Raw genomic sequence first — 19,344 nt, forward strand, 5'->3', positions numbered from 1 at the left:
CCCGCGCCACTACGGTTGGTTTTTTTCCACCGCGGTGCAAGCATGAGCCTTAACTTTTGAATTTCCTGGCTTTTATTGCCTGGCGTTCCCAGTCCGAATGCTCGCTGCAGCCGGTTGTTTTGGATATACACGGTGACCTTTCCATTAGGAACAAGCTTTTATGTGGTGTTAACTAAATGCTGCGTGGGTACGCTCATGAGGAAAACCCCCTCAGGAAAACGCTCCTTCCCTGAGGTGAATTTCACTCTGTTTGAAGGTAAATTTGTACAGAAATTTATACATTTTTCTCCGTTTTTCCTTAGGCATGGCGACGACCTGATTGTCACACCTTTTGCCCAGGTGAGTTGGTGGCATATTGGCCTCTAAAATAGTTTTTCCAAAGTATTAAAGCGGAGAAGGTGACACCTGCGGTTTTGTCTCCCTCAGGTGCTGGCCAGCCTAAGAAGCGTGAGGAACAACTTCACGCTTCTCACCAATTTACAAGGCACCTCCAACAAGTAAGCCTGGCTTTTTAAGCTCCTTCCGTACACAGGAGGAGCCGGCGGGGCCCGAGCAGGGGCGGCGGGGCCCGGGGAGCGGCGGGGCCCGGGGAGCAGCGGGGCCCGGGGAGCGGCGGGGCCCGGGGAGCGGCGGCCGCGGTGCCTCAGGCTCCGCCATGGCCTCACGGCTCCCGCGGTTTGCGCGCGACGCCAGGGGGCGCCGTCTGCCCTCCCCTCATGGCGGCCCTCCCCTCATCCCCTCATCCCCTCATCCCCTCATCCCCTCATGCTCTCATCGCTCCGTTCCCTCACCCTTCATTCCCTCACCGCCTCGTCCTCTTGTCCCCTCATCCCCTCATGGCGTCCCTCCCCTCATGCTCTCATCGCTCCATTCCCTCACCCCTCATTCCCTCACTGCCTCGTCCTCTCATCCCCTCATGGCATCCATCTCCATATGCTCTCATCACTTCATTCCCTCATCACCTCATCCTCTTGTCCCCTCATCCCCTCATGGCATCCATCTCCATATGCTCTCATCACTTCATTCCCTCATCACCTCATCCTCTTGTCCCCTCATCCCCTCATGGTGTCCATCCCCTCATCCCCTCATGCTCTCATCGCTTCATTCCCTCACCCCTCATTCCCTCACCGCCTTGTCCTCTCATCCCCTCATCCCCTCATCTCTTCATCTCTTCGTCCCCTTATCCCTTCATGCCCTCATCCCCTAACTGAGCCTCATCCCCTCATTCCCTCATCCTTTCATCCCTTCATTCCCTCATCTCCTCACCCTCCTCATCCCCTCATCCCTTCATCCCCTCATCCCTCCGGCCCTCCCTGAGGAGCAGGCATTGTGTTTCATCTTGTGCAATGTCCACTATGAATCATGGGGGCAGTTTGGGGCCTCACACCACAAAAAAACACACTGAGGGGTTGGAGAGGGATAAGGAAACGGATCTGAGGAAGGATCTGGAGCCCCAGGAGAGGCTGAGGGAGCTGGGAAGGGTCTGAAGCCCCAGGAGAGGCTGAGGGAGCTGGGCAGGGGCTCAGCCTGGAGCAAAGGAGGCTCAGGGGCCCTTGTGGCTCTGCACAGCTCCTGCCAGGAGGGCACAGCCGGGGGTTCGGGCTCTGCTCCAGGGAACAGGGACAGGAGCAGAGGGAATGGCCCCAGGCTGGGCCAGGGGAGGTTTATTTGAATATCAGGAAGAGTTTCTTCACAGAAAGGGTTCCCCAGCCCTGGCACAGCTACCTGGGGCAGGGGTGAAGTGCCCATCCCTGGAGGGATTCAAAATCCCTGTGGGTGTGGCACCTGGGGACACGGGTCAGTGCTGGGTTGGACTTGGTGATCTCAGAGGTCTTTATCAACCTAAACAATTCCATGTTCTTTGTTGTGTGGCCACCTTGGCTATCCCAGGCATTCCATAATGGTCCTGCCCTGCATTTCCACCACTGCTTCACAGAGCAATAATAATGCCAGAATTGTTTCATTTGGAAGGGATCCAGCAGAATTAAGTCCAACTCTTAATTGGCCCACAGAGGGATCAAACCCCCAAAGCTGGTGTTATCAGCACCAGGCTCTACCCAACAAAGCTTATCTCACATGAGCTGTTCATGGCCAAAGGGCAGATGTCAAGGGGAGCACCCCAAACCTGGGGCTCTGGGAACAGCAAGGATTTCCCAGAAGCAGCATCCTGGAGCTCAGCTGTGAGAGAGCTGCCCAGAGAAATGAATCCCACATCACTTCCTTTGACACTGATTGCTCTGAAGGAGGAAGGTGATGCACTCAGGAGGAGGATGTTGTTTTTCCTACCTGCTGAACAGGAGTAACCAAACAAACTCCTTTTTAGGCCTTTGTCCGGAACCACCGTTTCCCCTTGGCTATTTATACTGAGCCAGTCATCGTCAGCCTCTGGCCTGCTGGGCCCCAGAGAGCTGTTCAGCCTCAAGCCATCATCACTCATTCCTGGCGAGGTCTGCTGTGCACCCACCCGTCCCCCTGATCCTTCCCTGGCTCCAGAAGGGAAGGATGAGGTGCAGGAATGTCCCCAGTGGGACGCCACGGGCTCGCTGTGCTCCAGGTGTGAGTGGCATCACCTGGTGCCCACCACGAGCTCAGGGTCTTTATTTTACATAAAGCCCAGCATTTTATCCAGGCGTGAGGTTTTCCCTCCTATTGATTCCTGTTGGCAAATTTCGATGGGAAGGAACCGCCGCATTCCAAGGTGGAGGTTAATAAAAACCCAGATGGCTCAAATATTCCTTTTTTTTTTTAAGCTTTGCTTTTTTGGAAAGCTCGGACATTTTGGCAGTTCCTAATGAAGAATCTGAAATTGGACAGGGCCGGAAGGAAGCGAGGGTGTAACCTGTAGGACACACAGGCATCTTACAGTGTCCTTTGGAGAACATTCCCAGATTTGATTGAGGTATAAAGTGTTTGCTTGGCCAAAGTAAAAGTCATTAAATTTTTAAACCCTCCCATGCCAAACATCCCAGTCCATGGCAGAATGTGCTTCCAGGTGCCGTGGAGCTTCCTGCACAGTTTCCAAAGAGTTCTGCTGGGTTGCAGCCATGCTGCCAGCTCATGATTTTATCATCTGTCTCATGATATGTGACATTTTACTTAAACTTCTGCTCTGGGGATCATTAGAATCTCAGCTTTCCTTTACCCCCTCTTCTCCTCTTCTCCGTTTTTTCCTCCTCCTCCTCCACCCCTCCTGGCCCGAGCAAGGAAAAAGAGGATGCTGTCCCACATATTTGCTGGAAAGTATGAATGTTAAGGCCTGCAGGAAAAAAAACAACTGGCAGTCATATTTTTTGGACTTTAACGTCAGGGTTCTTGAGGCAGTTTCCTGATTGGAAAAGAGGAGAGGATGATTAATGGCTTTGGAGTGGCGGAGTTTGGCAATTGCAGCCCAGGACGCGGTCGGGAAGCATCCGGAGCCGGCTCGGTGCGATGCCCTGCGGCGGGAGGGAAGGAGCGGGCAGCGGCAGCCGCTGCAGCGCGGGGCTGCCCGAGCAAGGACAGCGCTGTCGGAGCTCCCATCTCCCACCGCTGCCTGCCCGCAGAGCAGGATGGGCCCATGGGTCTGAGGATGGCTCTGGAGCGGGGAATAGCGCAGGGAGCAGCGGCTGGTCCCTCGCCACCCCCCAAAGGCATGTCTGTGCAGCTCAGGGCTTGGAGATCCCTGGGCTCGGATCCCTCCGCTCCGGGAGCGCTGCAGCCGCGGCGTGCTGTCCCTGTCGGGGAGTTTCTGTTTTTTAGAGATTTCGAGATTTGGCTTTTCAAAGGCTCAGCAGAGGCAGGTCGGGGCACATTTGCAGGGAATTGAGCGCCCAGCGCGTGTGCCCTGTGCTGAACCCTTCAGAGAGCCCGGGAGCTGCACATCCTGCCAGAACAGCCTTTGGATGCCAGGGAGGCTCCTGGCGGAGCGGGCTGGGGAGGGCTGGAAGCAGGGCTGGAATTGCGCTCCAGACCTCACCTGGGCAGCGAGGCCTTCCCGGAGCACTTCTGAAGAACCCCCCGGAGCTACAATTGCAGCACAATTGAGCCGCTCTGCCTGCTTTGATTCCAGCTTCAAAGGAGAGCTGGCGAATAATGGATGTTGCAGTTCAGTGGCTGGCTCCGAAATTTGGGGTTAGGAAGGAGGTTGGCGAAGGGAGAGTGTGGGGAAATCTGACTTCAGTTAAAATGGAACTGAAACTTCTTTAGAGAAGCAGAAGCCCGAAGTTTCATTTTTGGTCAGCCTGAAGGACTTTAGTCAATCCAAACTGAAGTGTCTTGATTTTGGTGTCAACTCCTTTAACTCCTTTAGAAAACAAGTCTCTGATGACAGTTTCAGCTTGAAAAAGTAACAGTTTTGTTTGGCAAGTCTCACAGGGAGCTGTGTGGACATTTGGAGAGAATCTGCACCTTTTTCCAGTCAGACCCTGTTGGCTTGACTTGAACCAATTTTTTTTCAAATAGCTTTTGGCCCCTCCAAAATCTAGGAACCGCTGCTGAGGTTGTTGCTCAGAGTCCAGGAAGTGTCCTTCAGCTGTCCCAAAGCTAAACAGTAGTGACTGTAAACAGCAGCATCCTCTTCCTCACTTCAGGAGCAATTCCAGTGTTAACTGGTGGGTTTAAAGGCACATTGCTGACCTCACCTGTGGCATTGCCTTGCAGCAGTTTGACATCACTTCAGGGTCCATTCCAGACTCCATAGGGAAAAGCTTTATGGGAAAAGGCCTTGGCCCTGGGGGAACCCCAGAGCCTGGCCCTTGCTGCCTTCAGGCATATTTTGAGCACGAAGTTGCAAAGGCAGCATGGGATGGGACACATTTCTCCTCATTTCCAGCCTGTGGAGCAGGCAGGGAGCAGCCATCTCTGGCTTTTCCTAACAGATCTGTCAATGCTGCTCAACAAATCTTTGTGAAGCGTTCGGGGCTTTTTGGGAGAAAGGAAAAGGATTTTTAACTGAGGGAGCTGACAGGGTTTGGAAAGATAAAATCCCACCTCCTGACAGAGAATTCTTTTTCCCTCCTAGGAGATCTCCAGCCACGAGTCAGCCACCTGTCTCCAGAGTGAACCTGCAAGGTACGTGTGGGATTTGGGGATGGGCTGCCAGGCCAAGGGCACACAGCGTTTATTGCCCAGTTCTGCTCACAGCTGCTCTCCTGCCCCCTCCCCGGTGCAGGTCTGAGCTCCTCCTGCAAAACTCACAGGAGAGAGCTACCAGGCTCCAAATATTGTTATTTTAATGGTTTGGTTTGGGGTTTCTGCTGGTGTATTAGCACAGGAGATGAACATGATTTTGGTTTGATAGTCATGGCCACAGTGGCTGCTGTTCTTGTGAGTCCCTGGGAGCGCAGGCCTGGACAAGCCCCAGCCCACGAGCCTTGAACAGGCTCAGGCACAGCTGGGTCTTTTTTTTATTCTGTTGATTTCAGTTTGTCTCCATGTGATCTGTGTACTCAAACCTTTCCTGGGTGAGACTTCCTTGGCTTCCTGCTGGAAGGGGGTGCCAGGGCAAGGTGGGGTGGGCAGCACTGTGAGGGCTGCTCAGGCAGGGGGAAGGACGAGGGTGAGCAGCAGAAGCTGATTACTTAGGACAGGTTTATTTGCTTTGACACCTGGGTTTAGCCAGGCTGAGGGTCTGTAGAACCCTGCTCAGGATCAGAGCTGGCCCTACTTGCACTAATTCAAAGGTTGCTCCGGAGAGAAGGAGATAAGATTTGGATCAGTGCCCATTTGTAAGGTTTAATCTCAGCCCTTCCAATAATTACATGCTTGGAGGGACTAATAAAGCTTAATTTTCACAGCATGTGAAGCCTGGATAACTATCATTTCCTCTCCTGCTGTGTGTTATTTATTCTCAGGGGACACACAGAGTCCTGGACACTTCCAGGTTAGGTTCCTCCAAACTTGTTAATGGGAGATGGAAACCTCTGATTCAGAAACAAAACTGGACACCACAATCTTAAACCCCTTCCCTTTCTGTCACAGCCAGCAGGAATGCAACTCATCACCTGATCTAAGGCTGGGTCTAGCAAAGCTTTGAATTTGTGCCTGTGTGAAAAAAAAAAAAAAAAACAACCAAAAAACCCATGGAAAATTTCCTAGGCCTTCAATGGATCTGTTTATGTAAGTTAGACAATCCAATAATGAGAAGAGAATGCCCTTCCAGGAATTTTTAGGTTTGTTTTCTTAACACTTTCTGTGGAAAAAATTGCTCTCAACTTTTTAACACTTTGGGCATATTTTTCTACACTATTTCCAATGAGAGCTGTAGGACACTTGGTACTTTTTAGCTGATCCAAGCTTCTAATGCTGGGAATATATGAAAATTCCTTTAGTAATGAAGTGTTCATTAGTAATTCTTAGTAATGAAGACACACAGAACTGTAGAGCAAGTGTTGTGTTACCTTGTAAAGGTTGGATTTGTGGCCCTCAAGTAAATAGGTTTTTAACCATGAATCTTAGCTGCTTTTAGGTGAAATCTTCAAGTAAGTTTTTTAAAAATGAGTTGGATCATTGCAGCTGTGATAAATTGTGACACTTTGTAGGTAAGAAGGAGATGCATTTTTGAGATTGATAGGCAATTGTGTGATTTCCTACATAAACCAGACAGCATTGGCATTATTGGTAGAAAATCCTGGGGTTCTTGGCTAAATTCAGGTCATTGCCTTCCTCTGCCTCTTCACAGCCACTGTCACACTGACTTCCTTTCCAAGCAGCAGAAAACAATCACAACCCTTGACTTTCTAAGGAAGTTTCCATTTAATTCAGCAAGAACAGAGATTTGTAAGGAACTTTTTCAGTGTTTGCACCTTTTTTTCCCCCGTTGATGGCTTCTGCTTTGGAAATGATGAACTGAAGGAGAGGTTTTCCTATCAGAACCCTTCCAGTTCTGTGCCAGCGGCTGAGAGGATGCAGAGTGTTTTTCCTGAAGGTTTTGCAGAAGGAAGCAGTCGTGTTTTGATTGGGACCAGGCTGCTTCATATCTCTCTAGATAAAAGACTGTATTTGGAATGGACTGGGTTTAGATTCACGAGATTTGTTGAAGCTTGGAATTTGATTTTAACCCTCCAGTGTCACCCGTTGATTCACTGCTTTACCACAAGCCACTGACATCACTGTGAGCATCTTGTGGATGTCTCCTTTGATTTGTCATTAATGGGGTGATTTATATCCTGTTCTGAGAAATACAGAACTCAGGGCTTAAAGCAAACGAGGCTGCATTAATAAAATTACCCCGGAGGGAGGCAAATTACATCCAGCATTTGCACTGCAAGGAATACACTGTTTACTCCAGCTGGAATATTCCAGGATTTTCCAAGCAACAACAGCCAAATCTGTTGCTGGTGTTGCATCACTGAGGACCCAGGCCCGTGGTGGAATGAATGAGCTGTGGTGAAATGAGGAAATTCTTTTTTTGCTTTCATTTTCTTTAAGCAGAAAAGCTTTTGGCCGGGTTTTTCCTGGGACAAAGGGCTTTGAAAGGCACTGCTGGTGTCACTGTGTATTTCAGAGCTTTCTTAACCTTGCAAGCACAGCCAGAGAAGGAAGGGCAATATGGATTGAACATCCTGTGTTTTGTCCTTGGTATCAGCTGAAGTAAATCTGGCAGATTTTTCCTGTTATTTTGTTATAACTGCAGCTCACAGGAACGCACAAAATCACTTTTATGAATTAACTGAGAAACCATAACATGGAAATACAAAGCCATAGCAAAAGTCCATGGGTCCTTAATGAGCTGGGCAGGATGATGGGAGTGCTGTGGGGTTCCTGTGGTGTGTGGCATCCCCAGCAGCTGTGCAGGGCCAGGGCTCAGCCAGCTCTGGCTTACAGGAACAATGAGAGACGCGGTGGTGTCACAATGTCCCTGAGGGCTCCTTCTCCTGAGGTTTCTTTCTCCTGTCCCCCTTTGTTTCTGTGAGTGTGGCCTCTGCCTCAGTTACTCTGGGTGACCTTTGTGCCACCTTGGGCTCAGGAATCGATCAGAGCCTTCCCTTCGCCCTCCAGCTCTCCCCTCCCCTGGCCCCAGTGAAAGGTCTGCAGTTCCTACCCAATGATTCAACCAATAACACCTTTAACCAGCAGCAGGTCTGGCTTTTCCTGCTTGGTTTTGTTCTTTCTTCCATGTTTATTCCCTTCAGTGACCCTTATTCCCTCTGAATTAAATTACCTTTCACAGTCCAAGCCTCTCATTCTTCCACAAATTTGGTACAAACTTTTCCCAAACTGTTTTGCTCCCACACCATCAGTGCTGGGATGGGCAGTGTTTTCCCATTCCTGGTTGATCCACTGCCACATTTAATGTCACCAGTGGTGACAGGAGCAAAGCACAGAGCTGTGGATCAAACAGCACCGACTTTTTCCCCTGACTGTGAGGGATTTGCAGAGACTCTTCTCAAAATCCCTTTGGATACTGTCAGCACTCACTAATGACAGTTCTCCTCACAATTAACGATAGGCAGTTCTCTCAATTAATGATAGGCATTCTCCTCACAATTAATTAATGGCACAATATTGCTGATCTGCCGCAGCCCCAGGCTCGTGGGGTGCTGCCCTTTGGGATATGTCACCTGCAGCATTTCAGGGCTCAGGGGATTAAAGCTTTGTTCAAATTCCTCTCCGGGGATGGGAGGGAAGGGTCGGTGTTTTTCTTCCTTTTGCCTTAGCTCTGCTTTCCTGTACCTCGGCACGTTTGCCTGCTCCTCTCACATGCCTTTACACGACCTCCAAACTCGTACTCTTTCATTTTTCCTGTGGGTGTAGGACGTACACAGACTCGTGCACGAACCTTTGTGTAAAGCATAAACAAAGACTGGATAATGCTCGTGCTGCTGACAGCCCCAAGTTTTCGTAGGAGCCAGGGAGCCTTGTGCATCCAAGTGAGCTCTGGGTTACGAATATCTCTGTATCCCGAATAATTAGCACGGAGCTGCTGCTCTTGCGCCATCCTGCTCTGCTTGGCACGGGCAGAATGGCTCTGGGCACACACGGGGCAGTGGATTCGCTTTGAAATTCTGTTTCTTTGCCGGGAGTTTGGCTGAAGATTTGACCTTTTGATTTGGAGAGCGACTGTAAAAGTCAAATGTCTGTGGTGCTTTGGGCTTTTACAGGAGTGCAGAGGAACCACGAGTTCCTGAGCAGCTGAGCCCCAGTCACTGCCTGCATGCACAATGGAGGCTTGTGAGCACCTACAGATAACATTTTTAAAGGATGCGGCGCAGGCACGATGCAGCTCATTCAGAAACGAACCAAAACCGTGTGAGAAATCAGGTAGATAATGAGCTTAATGACGCGCCTGAACGCGGCTGCTGAGCGCCGAGGCCATTCTTGCCGCTCGTCAGCTTCAAAGAGCGTTTCAAGGCGAATTTCCCAGCGGCGCTGAGGCGGCTCCGGCCATCCCGGGGCCATCCCGGGGCTCTTCCCGGCTCTCCGGGGGGAGTTCGTTCCTGCCGCGAGTCCGTTCCGCGTGTTGCGCCCGCCTGCCTCGAACACACCCCCCGAAAGTTGGACTCATGCATCTTAGTAAGTATTTCAGTTATGCTATTGACGTCAATGCAGTCATTAAATAGATTGCCGGCCCTCCCAGCAGCAAACCTGTGCCAAAGAGCTAGAGGCAGACACATTTTAAAAGAAGAACATCAGGTTTGCTTTTAGCATTTGGAGAGAATAAGGGAAAAGTTTCTTCTGAAGTCACCCTTTGCAATAAGGGTGGTTTTTTGCTTCATTTTCTAAGGCTCATTTTGGGTGAGGATAATTGCTGTGTTTTATTGAACGCACGTTTGTTGTGTTGCTGTGTGCATAAACAGCTCCAAACGAGACTAAAAAGTCATTTTTTTGCTCGGCTCTAGCTGACAAGGGACACTTGTTTCAGGTCCCCTGGCTAGATTTATTTGTGTATCAAGTGACAGGAGGCATTCAGGCAAACCTGCTTAGCCTTTGACTCCCGAAATTCTGCCAGGATTGATTTCATGACATCTATATAAGAAAATAGCCTTCATTTCTCCTCGGCAGGCTCTGAAGACACACAAGCTAATCATGACTCCATAGCAACGGATAAAAACTGTTTTCCCCTCCGCCCCACCTGTGGATGTCACATGAAGATGCTCCACGTGCTGCTGCCATCAGGAGCCTGTCACTCCCCGGGGCCAGCTGCCTCTGCAGCCCCGAGTGTGCGGGACTCCCTGAGCATTCCCGCTGCCTGCTGCATTCCCGAGCCTGCCCGGGACAGCCATGCAGAGATACCCAGGGATGGAGGCACCTCTGCTCCCTTTTTCCCATCGGGAGTGGCTCTGGACAGGCTCTCGAGGGGCTCATGGTGCCTTGGAGTGGCTACCTGAAACAGAAGCTAGAGGAAATTAAAGAGAATAAAAGCAGGTATTTATTGGAGGCCTTCATTCAATGGGCACACCTTGGGCAGTCAAAAGCCTCTCAGGGCTACACCCAAGATGGGCTGGGCGATGGTCACCAGTTTTTCACACTTTTATAAGTTTGGTCCATTTACATATCGGGGTTAATCCTCCACTTACAGCTTCAGCTAATGAAGTCATTTGCTCTCAGTTTGCTCCCCACAGTTCACTGTTGTTTACAGTGAATCTCACGGGGACCTCTCAGGCCCTGAGACAGTGAGGTGCCCTCGAGTTTCAGGCCTGGAGAGGAATGGTTCTGGCTGAATAAAATGGGGGAACAGCAGCTGATAGGCTGTGGAGCTTTAGAGTGCTAAAGCGGCACCGGATCTGAAAAATATTTTGTTTTAAAAAGCTAAAAATATAAAACCCATGAAAGCCAAATCCTGAGGCATTAGTGGGAGCTGAGCCCTGAGGACACACGTAGATGGCATCCTCAGGCAGCCAGGGAGCAGCAGCTCTGCCTTGCCAGGAGGAGCAGGGCTGCTCTAGCAGCAGCAGCAATGAGTTCTGGAGGGGTCACAGAGCCAAACCTCTGCGGTTTTGGTCAGGTTGGCATTTCACTGATTAGCCCACACTCAGCTAGGCAGGATAAACCATCGATCCAGCCGGGTTATCAAAGGGCTTTATCTGATGGGTGCCTTCGTTCCGAGTGACCCAGGCAGCTGCAGCCCCGCGGTGGCAGGGAAGGCACCTCGGGGTGGCACGGTCCCGCTGTGTCCCTGTCCGGCTCTGCTCTTTAGGGCCAGGTCAGGTCCTGCTGTGTCCCTGTCCAGCTCTGCTCTTTGGGGCCAGGTCAGGTCCCGCTGTGTCCCTTGTCCAGCTCTGCTCTTTGGGGCCAGGTCAGGTCCCGCTGTGTCCCTGTCTAGCTCTGCTCTTTAGGGCCAGGTCAGGTCCCGCTGTGTCCTTTGTCCAGCTCTGCTCTTTGGGGCCAGGTCAGGTCCCGCTGTGTCCCTGTCCGGCTCTGCTCTTTAGGGCCAGGTCAGGTCCTGCTGTGTCCCTGTCCGGCTCTGTTCTTTGGGGCCAGGTCAGGTCCCGCTGTGTCCCTGTCTAGCTCTGCTCTTTGGGGCCAGGTCAGGTCCCGCTGTGTCCCTGTCCGGCTCTGCTCTTTGGGGCCAGGTCAGGTCCCGTTCCCAGCTCCTGTCCCGCTGCATTGCGCAAGGGCCCTGCGGAGACAATTGGGCTCTGCCATCGCTGATATCAGCGCTGATAAAATCTGTGTCTCCTTTGTTTGCTGCACACAACCATCAGGGCTGCTGGGGGAGGTTTTGACAGCGCACTCCTCGGCACCCTGAATCAGTTCCAGATGAGAATGAGAGCCGTGTCCTGGATCAGAGGGAAAAACAGCCCAAACCAAACAAAACCACCCAAACCAAACCTCTGGCAGGCCGGGTTATTTTTTTAGGTCGCAGGGCACAGAGTGTGCGTGCCTCGGGGATGAACATTGTCCCGTGGTTGAGTCCTTTCCGCTTCCATGTCACCGCCTTGCCAGGCACTGGGAGCTGCAGTGGCCTCCCCAAAGCCCCCGGCGGCAGCTCGGCCCCACAGCTCTGGGGAAGCTTCTCAGTGCAGAGCGTTCTGTCCTGGACACACCGTGGGAGAAGCTGCATCCAGAATCCCTGTGGAGACATTCCCAGGGGAATGCTCTGCTCAAATCCCACAGCCAGCCCCTAAGGCCAAACCTTGGTCCTTCTGCAGGACCTGATTCCCAGTGCAAGTTGCTTTCTTCTTGTGTTTTAAAGAGTGTTTCGAACACTGTGTTCTGATTCTCAGCAGCCAAATCCTTTGGTCGGTAGTCGGGCAGGAATTCCCAAATATTTTTTTTATATTTATTAGTCTTGGTGGGAGCAGGGGTTGATTACAGGTTGGAGTGGAATATAGAGAGGGGAAAGGGCTGTTCCTGAAGGACAGAATTCAACTTTCCTGTCCTCTGCAGGGACAGTCTGCTCACCAGACTTAACTCTACAATTACAAAGATTAAAACTTTCAGAGCTTTAAAAATCAAAAGAGGAAGCAAAAGGTTGCTCTGGAACTTTTCCCTCTATTCCATATGGAATTGCATCCATTCTGATTCACGCTCAGCAGTTGCCAAACAGTGACACTGAATAAAGAACATATTGATCGTTTCGATGTTCAAATCACCCAGAAATGTTCTGCTTTTATCACCAGTTTCATCTCCTGATGCACTAAAAATGATTTCTGTAGCCGAGGAAGGTGTGCTAATTAATGTAACCATCATTGTGCAAGCGGGGAGGAATGTTACACTAAGAGTTAATGAAACATTTCATTGTAATATTTGCTCCAAGAAGTGCCTGTAAATGACAGCCTTAAGGATGCTATAATTGCAATACCTTTTTTGACAGAAAGGAAATGGCTGCTAATTATTTATGGTTATTAATCAAACCTGTCAGTTTATTCAAAGTTCACTGAGTTCACTGTAAATATGTATGATTACCAACATTTAAATGTTTTAAGCAGTAGCCTTTAAAAACTATTTACATACACCTCTCCCTGTGGGATATGTTCTCACATCCAAAGGTAGCATTGATTGGCTTTGCCGTGCGTTGGAGCTCAGAATCATTTTAGGAATTCAGAATTAAAAAAACCCCTCCAAAGTCCTGCAGGGTGTTGATTTGACAATTAATATCTTTTGATTTTGTAATCAGGACTGTGCCTCTGGAGGTGACAAACATGAGCCAGGAGCAGGATCTGACCCAAGGTTTGCTGGGATCCAAGATCATTATTCAGTGCTAAGGAACTCCATGGTTAAATTGAATTTTAAAGGGACTGTGCATTTTAATGTAGCTCTTCCAGTATAAATATCCTGCTGTCAGAAATCTCCCTTTCCAGGAGCAAATTAATCATCTGTGCATGCTAAACTCCTCCACCACACCTTCACACTCTTCAAAAGCTTTCTGAAGCAGACTTTTTCCCTGGACCTCAAAGGCTCCAGGTTCCAAGCACTTGGAGAGAGGCTCTGGCTGCAGCTTGCCAGGGCCCTGGAGCATATTCCAGACACCCCAATGTTTCCATTCCAAGTGGGCCCAATCCAGTCAGACCTTTCGTGCCTCAAGCCTGTGTTTAGGGAGGTTTGTCAGGCTTAGCACTTCATACCAAAATGCTTCTGAAATGTCACATTTTACAAGCAATGTCTTTTTCTTCAAATACCAGATATTAGGCTGACAAAAGCAGGAGTTGATCAGAGCAATCTTTGTGTTCTCTGAAAAAACCAGGGGAGAGTTCTGGGAAGTGGAAAAGCCAGCCTGTTTTCCTGAGCCTCTTCCCTCCCTCCCCTCCTCATTCCTTGTACAGATTTTACAAGAAGTGACCCAAAATCGTGTCCCTGCTGTAGCTGACTCGAGAACAGGACGTTTGGATCCATGCTGGGAGCATTTGTGCTGGTCTGGGACAGCCCAAGAGGATGTGGGATAACGTCTGTTCTGTGGGGATTGTCACTGAGCACAGCGTGGGGCCAGTCCTACTAAGAGAATTCCAAGAATAAACACACACAAGTGCAGGGTTTGTTGGAAATGGACTTTGCTGGCATCTGACAGCTGTGAAATGCTTTCCTCCCTTTTCTTCCCAAAGATCCTCTTGAAGAAGAGAACTCCAGGGAGAAGTTTCCAGTTGAACTGGAGTGTTTCTGGTTTAGGCTTCATAGGACAGGATCCCCACCTGGCTCCTCCTCAAATGCTGCTGGGCCCCCACCTGAATTCCAGCTCCTTGGGGAGGGTATTTCCCAAATTTCCTGTTGCAGCTTCCTGGGTTTCAGCTCTACTGCACACAACTTTTCAATATTTCCCTCCCCTTCCAGTGGGATCATCCCGTGCAGGTAAAAGCCAAAAAGCTGCTCCTCACCCTCTCTAGGTCAGGAAGGAGGGACCCAGGCAGAGATGCTGCTCACACCACATTTTCCAGCAGCAGCTGCTCCCTCTTTTGTGACACTTCCAAATGTGGCTCTGAGTGCTGCTAGAACAGCTCCTGGTGCACATTGCCTCGAGTGGGGAGTCACGTGGGGAAATCAGCCTGAAATTCAGCAAAACTCTGGGAATTGTGCTGAATTTCCTGCACAGAATTCCTGACAGTGTGAGTGACAGCACAGAGACCTTGGCCAAGCCTGACACCAGGTGCCTCTTATGCTGCTAAATGTAAGAAATTCTGGAAAATGCCTTGGAGTATAAAACTTAGAGCAGGAAAAGTAAGCCCTGGAATAATCCCCAGCAGGCTGAGCCATAGCTGACCTTCAGTGAGGAACATTTCCATTTCCATGTCCATTCAATCTGATATTTAAACTGGAATTGTTACTAAGAGGTGCTTTTAGTGCTGACATTTTGATTTCTTTGAACTCAGATTGAGGTGCTTAAATCACTGTATTTTGAGGGCTTTAATCAAATGGTTTTTGAGAGTGAAAGGCTGTCCTCAGGTCTGCCAGCTGCAGCCATTTGGGGAGTGGTTACACTTTCAAGTCTGCCTGTCATTACTGGGTCACGTTTGTCCCCATCTGCCACTTCCAGGCATCTCTGTGGAGTAAAAAACCTGATTTGGGTCAGGACTGACCCCAGGTTTAAGGAATGTTGTCATACAGGACTCAGAATTAAATAATCCAGATCTAGAAAAAAAAACCTCACAAATAAATTAATATCTGGTGTTCTATAATATCAAATTCTGATTATGGATAACCAGGGAGTGAATCTGATGTTGTTTCCCTGGTAATTTCAGGGGAAATGTGGTGCCATGTCCCAAACACACCTTTTAAAGAGCCAGGGTGTGCTGGCCTCAGCTCCCAGGTGGAGATGAGCACGTGCAGGGTTTAATATGGAACATTAAAAGCTGTCAAAACAAATGATGCTGCTCTGTAGGCTCCTGCCATCTCCCTCTTCCTCCCCACCCCGTTCCCCGTGGGACTCACTCCGTGATTTTCAGCACATTATTCCAAAAGTTCTACGTGCACTTGGGGAAACAGAGAGGCCAGTGAGTCACGAGCTGTGCAGGAGGGAGATGAATACCCAGGATTAGCATGGGGAAGTTTCAGCTCTGCTCTCAGCCACTGAGGAGTTTGAGTCTGGGGCTTGAGGCTCACCCCAGAATCAAAGTTATGGTGTGGGGATGGAAAAACCTGGGTGTTTTGGGGAGCCAGCACCCAGCTGACATGTGAAATATCCTGAGTTTTTAAAAGCTGGAGGATTGTGGATTAGGAAATGGAGGTTGTCCAGGCTCTGTGTGCTGGTTCTGCTCCCCGGGCTCGCGCCGTGTCCCACGCTGCAATCGCAGATCCGCCGATAGCGCTGACTCACGGCTTCACTTCGCATCCCAATTGCTCCAAACGGGCCATTTTTTGCAACATTCTGCATTCTTGGGTGACTCTGCTCCCTGCAGATATCCCTGGATTTCAGCTGGGGGATGACAGTCCCAGGCACTTTGGGGAGAGGCAAACCAAGGGCACCAAGTTCAGCTGAGGTGAATCGACGGGGTTGACGTTTCCCCTTGGGTACATAAAATACCTATTGGAGGAAAACAGATTAAAATTCCAAACTAAAGCAGGTTTTTAAGCTGGCATCCTAAAGGATAATGCTTTCAAGTAATTACATTTAGCCATGAAAAAAACACCATTTCGTTATATTTTATAATTAATATCATGGAAATGCTCATTCAGAATGTAAGGGGTGACTTTGTGACCTGTATTTCCATGGCTCGAGCAAGGCATGGGGACACAAAGGGTGCTGTGTGTCATAAAGAATTCCTATGGATTATGGCTGGGATGCTTCCTGAAACCACATTCTTAACTTTCATACTGAGAAACATCAGGAAATTAAATTGAGAGGAAATAGAGGCAAATTTAGTCTTAAATTGTGACCTTTGAACCTTCCCAGGAGCCAAGGAACCTGATTTAATCAGGTCTAACATTTAACCAGTGGCCTGTTCTGCGTGGCTCAGGTGACGTGGGCAGCCTTGCTCTACTCCTTGTTTATAACATTTCTGAATAACTTTCCCCATGAAGAGCTAAAGATTATTAATAAACTTTGTCTTTGCATCCAATGCCAGTGGCCAAGTGGAGCTTTTCAGGTAGATCCAGGGTTGTGCTTTGAACTTCCAGGATTCTTCCCTGAGGTTCCTCCTCCTTTTCCTACTCCAGCATTTATTTCACCACAAAAGACTTTCACTCTTGACAGACTCTTTAGACCAGAAGTTTTATTATGTCCAGGTTAAAACCTGATTTAATGGCTCCAGATGGGTCTGGGGATGAAAGCAGCACCTGGATTTGGGGGCAGATCCAAGCGAGGACCTTTCTGCCCGTGGTTTGCCAAATTCTTGTGAAACGGTGACACAGAGCACAGTTAATCCTGTGCATCTCTCAGACTCTGAGGTTGTTTTTTCCTCTGGTTGAGCTGAGATCGTTGCTGTGTGGTCTGGCTGGGGAGTTCCTTCCGTGCCGTGGGCCTCTTGTGAAAGTCAGCTCGAGGTTTCAGAGGAGGAGGTTTTGGGGCGCCTGCAGGGGTGCAGGAGGTGTTTGTGCACAGATGCGAGCATGGAGGGAGTTTGGGACGGGGAGAGCCTGGGGGCTGGCCCAAGCAGGGCCCCTCTCCAGCACAGCCAGCTCCTGGTAGGAATCCTGGGCCCGGCTGTGGCTGAGCCAGCTCCAGAACCGGAAGCCGTCCAGCCACAACAGCCCAGGATGGTGCCCCACCTAATTAAGGCTGTTGAAAGGCAGGGCTAATTAGTTTAGGTGGAGCACCTCGTTAGCACAAGGATGTTGCTTCCAGGATCCAAGTTGGTTTCCCCGCACGTGTGAGCTCCCCAGCGCTCTCCCACATGTAGCAAGTGAGATAATGCAGTGCCCAGGTAAATCCTAGGTGGGTACTGAGGTCGTTGCATCATCATATCCTGAGTTTTCCAGGGCTTTCTCACACTCCTGCACTCACGTGTGCTTGAAGAAAACACTTCTGCTCACACAGTAAGATGTGCTTGCTGTGACCCAGCCTGGCCTCATTTAGTTAGAGAAACAGAATCACAGTGTGATTTGCAGGAAATCGGGATTGGATTTGAAATCCTCAGGCTCAGCTCTGGGGCTGGGTGGAGGCTTCTCTCCCATCCAAACCAATGGGCATCTCCATCCCAGCCTGCAGCTCCCTGGGCTCTTCTCACTGCTCTTTGGGGACTGTGGGGAGCAAAGCTGTGACAGAGCTTCACTTAATGTAAAAATCCATCGTGACCTTGGAAATTCTGTCTTCAGTAATGCGTTCAAAGTGTGTTACATTCCCTGTGAAATCATTCCCAGTGTTCTCCTTACAGCTCCCTCCCTTGATGCACCGTCCACCTCCTGCACTCTCTGTTAGACCCTGAGTTGGAGAATTCCTCTCTTGCTTCCTGTTTCTCCTCCTGTCTTGTGATTAAGGCAAGAATCCCCGGGGCAAGGAGGAATCGACGTGGTCAGTGAAAGGATAATGTGCCAAACGCTGAGATAAAGTTGGAACTGAGGAATCTTTCATTCATTCAACAGGCCAAGATTAGATTCCGCCTCTCTTGCCATTTCTGCTTCTCCCTCTCGGAGGACCGAGGAATTCCTACTATGCAGGCAAATCCCGTTCCCAGATTCCCCAGTGATAGCGCTGCTAAGTGACATCTGACAGGATGCTTCCTGCATTTTGTTACTTCCATTTGGCACCATAAAAGCACTGTCACTTACCCCTCTGATTTGTGGCACCTCGGCTGCATTGTTCCCTGCGGGGGGAAGGACACTGGGAAACGGGATTGCCCTGTGGTAAAACCATCCCACCCTACAGGAGATGCTATCTCCTGAAATCCCTCCTCAGAATGTCTCCAGTTTTCCTTCCTCGTTAGCATTTCAGATTAAACCTTTAGGCTTATCTCCACATCAGAAATTACCTCTCTGGGAAGCTTCATCAACTTCTATCAGCCACCTTTAGGTGTTCTTGGTGTTCACGCCTCGTTTTTGCAGCTCATTGTCATGAGAAAGGTGCAGTGGAGCTGGGCTTTGGGAATCTGGAGCTTTCATCTCTTCCTGCAGCATCTTCAAAGCTGAGCTTTGCAGGGCTGACGTACAATCGGACTCATTAAAACACATAAAATGGATATAAAAGTGCTTTTTGGGTTTAATTCAGGAGCAAGACTTTTTATTAGCTGCTGCTTTCCAAGAGTTCCCAATGCTCTGTTGGAGATGTTAGTGTTGTTTGTTGTGTGGGAATGATGATTCCTGGTGAAACATCTTCTGTCATGCCCATCGAAGCTCAGCTCCTTCACTCCCAGCAACATTTGGGATCTTGGAAAGACAATACTTGAGTGGCCACATCTTTGTCTTTTTCAGTTTGTTTTTAAGGTATCTGTGGGGCTATCCCAGGGTCTCTCTGAAAAACTACAGTGTCTCCTCCATCAGTTCAGAGCTTCTGGTTTTGGATCCAGCTGCTGGCTTATCCCAGTGCTTTTCCCAGCTCCTGTTTTCTCTTCCATGTCATCCTCCTCTGCCAGAAGCAGCATCCCCATCCTCTCCTGGAGGGTGTGATGCTGTTGGCACTGCCCTGCTGCCCACCCCAGGGCCCCTGGCTGATGGCCCTGAAGGGCTGGCTCCAATGGGAAGCACCATTCCCACCAGGCCTGGCCAAACCCAGGGGCTTCTCCAGCTCTGGAGATAACGAACCCCAGTCATGGGCTGTGCACTAATTGCAGTCCTGGCTCCTCTAACAGTCAGTGGCCCGTGCTGGTGGCCTCGGTGACCCGATTCTCATGACCTGGGTGGTGATCCACCACCCCAACCAGTGCTGGTGGGTACAGTCAGGACTCTGCAGGTTTGTCCAGTTCTGCCCTAACCAGCTTCCTCTGGCTTGGCTCCCGCTCCAGGCTGACCTCTGGGATCAGCTCCCTGGAAATGCTTCATTTCTGCTCCCAAACAGCATGGGGACCCCGTGGCTGAGGTCCTGCTGCTCACCCCAGGGTGGGACACAGCAACTGGGATCAA

At 49.9% G+C, this 19,344-nt stretch overlaps 1 protein-coding gene across 3 annotated transcripts in view; it reads left to right on the top strand.

The window, feature by feature from the left end:
* The window catches only part of PDE4B (phosphodiesterase 4B), a 178,325-nt gene that overhangs the window by 119,165 nt on the left and 39,816 nt on the right, over positions 1-19,344 (top strand). For all 3 annotated transcript variants that reach the window (XM_077182639.1, XM_054638165.2, XM_077182640.1), the window contains 3 exons: positions 303-339; positions 427-497; positions 5,000-5,049. In XM_077182639.1, the coding sequence (XP_077038754.1) occupies positions 303-339; positions 427-497; positions 5,000-5,049 (158 nt within the window). The remainder of the gene's footprint in view (positions 1-302; positions 340-426; positions 498-4,999; positions 5,050-19,344) is intronic.

Source organism: Agelaius phoeniceus, chromosome 8 (assembly GCF_051311805.1).
Source record: "Agelaius phoeniceus isolate bAgePho1 chromosome 8, bAgePho1.hap1, whole genome shotgun sequence".
Taxonomy (NCBI): Eukaryota; Metazoa; Chordata; class Aves; order Passeriformes; family Icteridae; genus Agelaius; species Agelaius phoeniceus.